This window comes from Rhipicephalus sanguineus, chromosome 8 (genome assembly GCF_013339695.2).
Source record: "Rhipicephalus sanguineus isolate Rsan-2018 chromosome 8, BIME_Rsan_1.4, whole genome shotgun sequence".
NCBI classification, from domain to species: domain Eukaryota; kingdom Metazoa; phylum Arthropoda; class Arachnida; order Ixodida; family Ixodidae; genus Rhipicephalus; species Rhipicephalus sanguineus.
The window spans coordinates 29384927-29393461 of record NC_051183.1 but is presented as its reverse complement, the minus strand read 5'-3'; the positions used below and the strand labels follow the sequence as shown (position 1 = coordinate 29393461).

Sequence of the window (8535 nt, the reverse complement as noted above, 5' to 3'; positions counted from 1 at the left end):
CCCTCTCAGGTGCGGCCGCCCCCCCGGCCCCCCCTGTGCGCACGCCTATGGTTCAGCCACCATGGGAATGATGGGTAGTACACGGATTTGCCTAGTCTTCGTGCTTGCGGGCTTCAAACGCACTTGTGGCTTTGTTCATTGCTCTGTTTTGGTTTTCTTTCGGATAAAAGAATGGATCGTTGTGAACTTCGTGACCACATTTGAACTGGTGAGCCTAAAAAGGCTAAAGTGGTGAAGTGGAACTGCTCACTTTTGCTGAACTTCGTTTTGCGACAAAGCAGATGCAGGAGCCAAACGGAGTCGAAAGAACGAAGTTTAGACAAATCCGTGTACTACCCTTCATTCCCATGCTGGCTGAAGCGCCATGCGTTGCAGCTCCTATAGATACTAGCGCCAGAGTTCCCTCTAGTAAGTATTGTAGGAAACTCTATCATGCTTGCATCACCGTAATATCAGATTGCAAAAAAATCCAAGCTTTTTTTTCGCAGTATCAAAGTATTTTCTCCCACTTTTGAAAATAATCGGCTGAAAAATAAACGCCGAAGGAAATGGTCAAATGACAAAGACGGTTTTAACAGCGAAACTATTTAAGGTATCAGTAACTTGTGCTTCGTCGTAAAAAAACTATCATCATCATGAACAGGCACGCGCTCTCTTCATGAGCCTCAGGTGGGTATGCGCCACAGGAATTGGGCAAACTCCACTACCGCGTACAGCAGGGGCGAGTGCCAAACGAAGACGAAAACGTGAAAAAGAGAGAGAAAGAGAGCAGGTGAGAGAAAGCAGTAGAAAGAAAGAGGAAGAGAAGAATAGAGATAGTCTAAATACAAAAAAGGTAAAAAGACAGAAAAACTCAGAGACAGAGAGAGAAAGAGAGATAAACAAAGAAAGAGACAAAGAAATAGAAACAGATAGAGAAAGAAAGAAGAGACAGAATCACAGAAAGAGCGAGAAAAAAAGGAAATAGTTGAAGCGATAAACGAAGGAATAAGAAGAAACAGATACGAAAAACAGATGCAAGAAACAGAGAGAAACAAAGAAATAGGAGAGGGAAGAAAGAGGGAAAAAAAGGAAACAAGAAGGGCCACCCAGCTCCGCTCTTCCTTCAGGCTTGGCACCAATAGTGCGAAGCTGTCAATATGTTTTTGAGCTGTGAATCAAGAAAACATTTCTTCATAAAAATAACTATGGATAGTCACGTGTGTGCGTTACTATCCATTACTATTGTGTGTGTGTGCGTGCGTGCGTGCGTGCGTGCGTGCGTGTGTGTGTGTGTGTGTGTGTGTGTGTGTGTGTGTGTGTGTGTGTGTGTGTGTGTGTGTGTGTGTGTGTGTGTGTGTGTGTGTGTGTGTGTGTGTGTGTGTGTGTGTGTGTGTGTGTGTGTGTGTGTGTTTAACTACCCTAACGTGTGCAGACCACTCACGTACTTACCCTGAAGTAGTGCAACACTTGTAGTGTGGTGCTGCATCGTTCCATGAGGTGTTGTAGTGAGAGAACTGATGAGAACTTGCCCAACGAGGAGAGCCGCCGGAGTCCACGTTTCGCGAAAGAGGACTATAGTCATCCTCAGGCCAATCCTGACGAAGGCAATTCCTCGTGTCTAATCGCTGGCTCCGATGACATTCCCTGTTTGACATTTTCTAATTGCTTCAAGCATCCTGCATCTGCATCTCCTCCTGCACTTCTGTCTTGCAATGAGAAAACCAGTTGTACACATGGTTTTCTACAATATTTGCTATGGGGCAGTGTAGCGCGCTGCGGTCGTTCAGACCCCATGGCAATGATGAATAGTACATGCGTTTGCCTAGTCTTCGTGCTTGCGGCTTCGAACGCACTTGCGACTTTGTTTCTTGTTGCGTTTTCATTTTTTTTTTTGTTTCGAATAAACGAACGGCTCATTGTGAACCTCGCGAGCTTATTTGAATTGGTCACCCTAAAAGGATTAAGGTGGTGAAGTGTGACTGCTTAACTTCGTCTTGTTACAAACATAGAGTTTCCTACAATACTTACTAGAGGGAACTCTGGCGCTAGTGTCTATGGGAGCTGCAACGCATGACGCTTCAGCCAGCATGGGAATGATGGGTAGTACACAAATTTTTCTAAACTTCGTTCTTTCGGCTCCGTTTGGCTCCGCGTCGGCTGCATCCGCTTTGTCGCAAAACTAAATTCAGCAAAAGTCAGCAGTTCCACTTCACCACTTTAACTTTTTTAGGCTAACCAAATCAAACATGGTCACGAAGTTCACAACGGTCTATTCTTTTATCCGAAACGAATGCCAAAACACGGCAATAAACAAAGCCACAAGTACGTTTGAAGCCGCAAGCACGAAGACTAGGCAAATTTGTGTACTACCCATCATTCCCATGGTAGCAGAACGATCGCAGCGCCAGAGTCCCCTCTAGTTAATTTTAGGAAACTCTATGGTTACAAATAAGCTGCAAACCACATGGAGCCACACGGAACCGGAAGGACGACGCTTAGGAAAATCCATGTACTATACCCATCATTCACATGCTGTCTGAAGCGTCATCCGTAGACATTAGAGCCAGATTACTATTGGGAAACATTATGCGAAACAATATGTACTATTGCACTAACGTGAACTATTGTGTACTATCGTGAAACATTATGGTTCTACAGACTAAAGTTGGATAACGCAACAGCAAGTGCTTGAAAGCCTGCTGCATCGACGTGATATCGTGGCAGCGATACCTGCGCGGAGATCGCAGCAGCCAAAACCACGGGCCAGGTTTTCGAAACGTTGTTTATTTGGCATTCAGGTTGCACGTGTTTTTGAACATCGATGCGATAAATACAAGGTGCTTCGAAAACAGCTGCTTTCACTGTGGACGTTGGGTGCGCTTAACCAATGCCGTAACGTAGTGTAAGCTTTTTCATGTCATTAGGAACAACAAATCTTTGTGCACTGTTCCACAGAAATAACAACATTTTCTGGCATCATAAATGAAGCAGTAGTACCTCCAGCACAGTCATCTGTCGGAACACTTGTGTGGCGATACCATTCAAAAGAACAAAAATGTTCTGTAAGCTGGGTGAAAAACGCTTGGATTTTTTTGGCTATCAGTGCTCATGTGTCACATAAGCCGTAGTATTATTACACGATCAGGTAGCGTGAAAGTACAACGTTGTCCAAGTTTTCAATCAACGAACCACACAATGTAGTAGAGAGCGTAGTCTGCAGCATAAGATAGCACTTCTATGACACAGTTACCGACCACAGAAAGTCGAGGCTCATCGCAGCAAGGTATTTCTGACAGTAAGTATGAAAGTGAAGCTAGCGCAGAACACGATCTCATACATGAACGTGTTTTCTTAGCAGTGCGGGTAATCTCTACGCAAATGAGCACTCAGATTTCATCTGAACCAGCGTTTCTAGAAACGCTGACCTCAACATCAAGAACAGATTTATAGCGGCTTAATTTAGGAAACAGGTGGCGTAAAGACCAAACATGAAATGCGTTAGAGAGAAGACGCGCTACTCAAGCACATTGAAGGCACTCTAGCTGGAAATCTTCGAAATCTTCCTATGTCCTGCCGATGCCCTCTGCAGCAGAAGCGAAGATTCTTGACGCGTGTCAGCGTTAAGCATTGCGGCGACTGTACGTCTTAGAGACAAGCTACTGAGTTGACGATGCGGCTAGTGCCCTCTTCATAGCTAGGCAAATTTTCGAGCAAGTTGAACTGCTCCAATTTTATATTAAAAAGTATGAGTAACGCCCACACGACGAAAAGTTTAGGTGGCCGGCAAAGAACTGCTCAAATTTTAACTGCGAACAAAACTCTTTACGTGGTTGTCGTCTAGTTTCATCCGTACAATATATCTGTTTTATACGAACACTGTGGTTGTCTAACAGCCATCTAAGATTGCCTACCTTCACGTGAACTGAAATTTCAAGTTTGAAGGATAACACTGCTTATGAAAAAAAAAAGCAATGTGTGCTACATTTTATTTAGACTGCACGAATTCAAGTGAATTCTTTCCCAGTTCATGAGGAATTGAACGTTAGCACCAGGATTATCAATATAAGTTCCATTAATGTTAAGGGTATTCGATATACAGAAGTCCTGTAGTCAAATTATATTTCTGCACCTCCTGCATGATACAACTATTGTACTTATGAAATTGAGCGTTAATTTCTTTTTCTCCAATAAGCTCCAATGAAGCTTTTATAAACTTTTAAAAGTTACGCATATTACCTTTCAGTTAATAAACCAACGTCTGCAATGATTACCTTTGTTTCTATGTTAAAATGTAAGTACAAAGAAATGCGAGCTTGAACATAAATATTAATGCCCCAAATATGTAATGCCAACTTATAACCCCTTTGCATATTTAACGGTGGTCAATCTGTACATTGCCAACAAACATTCGAGCATCATACCCTGTTATATACTAAGCTTACTGCATGTCATGTTATAATACTACTACAAAAGTCTACAGCTTATGCGTTTATTTTAAAATGCGTGAAATATGTAGCATAGTGGAGATGTCTGTTGTCTTGTTTTAATTAGTAAACACTATGCGTGATGTAGTGATAAGTATTCAGTGCGTCTTCTATAAGCAGTAACGCCACTAATATCCTATTAACCGCTTTTCCTGGCCAGATAATGTATATATCATCATCCAGAGCTGTACTAAACCTTCGGCTGTTAGGACTTACATGCACATCACTTATGAAGATGCCCCGCACGACATGAACAGGTTGCAACTCAGCATGCTCCCTTTCAATGTACTTCGCCAGTATGAAACTTAACACATGCAATTACGTAAGCCTAGCACCTTTGTCATATCGTGTAGTCTTCAACACTAGCTCATATGGTTTCTGTAATATTTGAATGTGCTTCGAAGCTTCAAATGATCATCATGCAACGCATATACACATTTATTTTATTTCACGAAGTTAACTAGATTACCTGCGCGTGCCTCTTTGTGTGAATACGTGCTGAAAAAATAATGTGATAAGAAAGCATAATTAAATAACATGGCAAGTTCAAACACACAAACAAGAAGTGGTTTGTTACAGTAGTGCTTCGACGGACACGCTGTAACATTTTAAAAAATGTGCGTAAGTTTTTTAAGATATTTTCGCTCAACAACAAACAACATGCATAAAGATAAAGTTGTACGGAGAATCTATTAGATTTCCTCAGTAGCATGCAGTGAACAACAACGCAGTGATAACATTCCGGAGTAGGCTTCTGCCAGCACTTCTTTTTTTTTGTTTCTTTGCTTTCATCGCTGTTATCATCAGTCAAAATTCTGAAGTCGCCTTGATGATACAGGAAGTCTACACTTACTGAAAGTCTGTGGTGTAAGGCCCGCAAGGTGAACGAATTTTTGACATCTACAAAGCTACAATGATCATCAACAATACATAAGAGCTCCATAGATATATTGGTTGCTATAGATTAGGCTTTTTCTGCAACTTCTAAAAATTTCACACGCTGTTGCAGGCAAGAAAAACAAGTGCCTCAGGGCGACACTCCGCATGGCTATCATATTTTGGCATTTAATGGAGGTGCTTCCATTGAGATGATGTGTCATAAGATTCGACGGAACGCTTATTCTTTATCCCAGTGCTCTCTGTTAGCATGGTCTGCCTCAAATCATAAAATAATAAATGCCTCCCGTAAGGGTTTCCAACACGACGGATCACAGCTTCATCGCATGTTGGGCAGGGTTTTTGAAGCAGTGGCTTACAACCACTTAAGCCCAACAAACACACAACTTAAACAATTCAATCCTTGATTTATCTCTAACGCGTGTTATAACTGCCTTTCTGGCATGTCACATGGGCAGTCGTGCCAGCATCACCGCTTGCGTGTTCTTGGATTTCCTAAAATGCTGCAAATAACGCCAGAATACTCAACAAAGACAGACTACAGGTGCTGTGCGGTCTGTCTTTATTGTATCCGCTTTTCGCGCTGATTTTTATACTCGAGCTTTACCAACAACCTCAAATCGGGATCACTTCGAAGTTGAATTTCTTACAGTTTAATTCCGGCAATATATTTTATCTATAGAAACTAATCATCATGACTGTGTTTTGGTGGTCTTCTTTTGCCTTGTAAAGTTATTCTTCCGTGAGACACTCTATCACGAGAGTATGATCAACCAAACGCATCGGAAAACTGCAAGCGTACATGGAGCCTCATAACAAAGGCAATCGTAAGGTCAACGTTAAACTCTTACAGACTAGAACAAAATATAAAACCAGCGGAGACAGGTAGCATTCCGTGTGCGAAGCCGTAATAGAACCTAAACTTCAGCGTGTCTAAATTTTGAGAGGCGCATTCGACAACACAGAAATCAGCGAAGTGACAAAGCGACGTCTAGGAAATCCAACAGCCCGATCAAAAAGCCAGGCATCAGTTCAATCACCACGGTGGTACCTTGGCAAGATCTGCCGTGACCGGGGTTGGTATTCCTCTACTTGACCTTGCTGATAGCGCCAGTGCTCACGCCGGGTCCCATGCCGTTCTTAAGGAAAGACGACTTGGACGACGTGGTCGTCACCGTGTGCGTGCTCGATGATGTCCGGCTTTCGGTCCCTCCCGTGCCTCCGGAGCTCATGGTCGTGGTCGTCGTCACGGTCTTCTTGCCGGACGGCCCTGGAGCGCTAGTGTGGTGGTTGGTGCCGGTGCTGGTGGTGGCAGCGTTGGTGGAGCCGTCGACCACCGTGATGGGCACCACCCGTTCCTGGCCGTGAGGCTTGTCACTGCGCTTGGGCGCCTCGATGATGAGGAAACCGTCCGAGGTGATGGAACACTTGACCGCCTCGGGCTGCACGTCCTTGGGCAAGGTGCACTTGCGCGTGAACTCGCGCGAGATTACCCCAAGCTCGTCGGTGCGGTCTCCATGCTTGCCGTGGATCACCACCTGGTTGTCGACTGTCTTGACCTGCGTGATTCACACCGGGTGTTTATGAGGCACTGGAACAGTCAACAGCGTTTACAGAAGACTTAAGGCAGCTGAAGGAGTTCTTGTGGCAGAGAGCGAGAGAAATAGAAGAGGGAAAGACGTTGAGGTTAACCCTATGTACGTCTGGTGTGCTACCATACACTAAGGGGAAGGGTAAACGGGAAACTAAAAGGGGAGAGAAGTAGGCGTGAAGATGGGAACAAACACCACTATAGACACGGGAAGGTGAGAGGACGCCAGCCAGGATACTGCCCGTCGTTCTCACCGTCTGATGTCCAGCGCTGTTTGATCCCGTATTAATGATGTAACAGCCAGCCCAGTTAAGTGCACTCCTGCAAGTCGGCGTAAACACACTCATACAGAAAAGAAGGTGAAGAACGAGAGCAATATAGTTTGTCTAACAGCTCACTACTTAACAAAAAATTCATAAAGCCTTCATAGACTTCCGCTCAAACGACATTTCGGGTCTGCATTCTACGATTGTCTGTTCTGGCAGGCACCCACAGAGGCGCTAAAGGATTTGCAAAGCAACATAAAAACTCCATTACAAAATGAACTCTGTTTCAACACGTGAAATCAACCCCGATTAACCTTAACAGCTTGTGGCGACGTGACGGCGTGCGTCATAGACGTGCCGTCGTCGTTACTTCATTGAGGAGGCAGGTGAAGGCGGGAGGCATAAGAGAAGCAGCTGCCGCGGTGTCCAGCCAGCTGATCAGCCAGAGCGTTCTCTCTACATCGGGGCTCGCGCATTTCGAGCCACGTGGCTGCTTCTTTCTCTCGCGGCCAGCTGGCCAGACTGCGCGGATCTATAAGCTTATACACGAAACGACTATATTCTTCGCATCGTTTTGCTTGCCAATGTTTCGGTAAGACTACTTTAAAATCACGGGTTTCGGTACCGATAAGAAGTCGCCTATGAAGACTCGATGCCAATACAGTGCGTTACATCTTTTCATGTCCCCGACGGTTGCTTTTCGTTTCGGTCGCCGTCTGATGACTATTACCTTAAACAGTTTTAGGGGCCTTCAGTTGGGTAGCCCGAAGCGGTGGTCTAGTGGTTATGGTGCTCGACTACTAACTGCAAGGTGGCGGAATCAAATCCTAGCCAAGGCGGCTGCATTTTCATCCGAAGAAAAATGCTAGAGGCCCGTGTACTCAGATTTAGCTGCACGTTAAGAACCCTAGGTGGCCGAAATTTCTGGGGTCTTCCACTACTGCGTCGCTCATAATGACATTGTGGTTTTGGGATGACCTTCTGTACCTTCCGTAGGACGTAGTCACCGCCAAGGCTGTCTTGAGCGCGACAGTGCTATCCGCTTTGACGTTCACCTGCGCCTTGTACTTCTTAACTGCTCGCGCCGTCAGGCTCGATCAAGTGAAGCTGCTTAGCCAACTCACTTAGCTAAGATTACTGCACACGTCTTTATCTTTTGCGTAAGATGGCAGCGTTCGTGTGCTTCTCCCTATTCACTGCGATAATTCTACGGAGTTTGTTCATGGTACTAGTTATACTTGTAGCTTGGCGTGTTGGTACATACTCAGGAGAGAAGAAGAGCGCGAGCTAAGACAAGGACGCCAAGAAAAGAGAT

General features: G+C 44.7%; 1 protein-coding gene across 1 annotated transcript in view; it reads right to left on the bottom strand.

The window, feature by feature from the left end:
- Positions 1-2747: 2747 nt before the first annotated feature.
- Positions 2748-8535, bottom strand: part of LOC119401621 (alpha-crystallin A chain) — a 29625-nt gene continuing 23837 nt past the window's right edge. Inside the window, exon 3 of the mRNA XM_037668523.2 lies at positions 2748-6922. Coding sequence (XP_037524451.1) covers positions 6452-6922 — 471 coding nt within the window. The 3' untranslated portion in view covers positions 2748-6451. The remainder of the gene's footprint in view (positions 6923-8535) is intronic.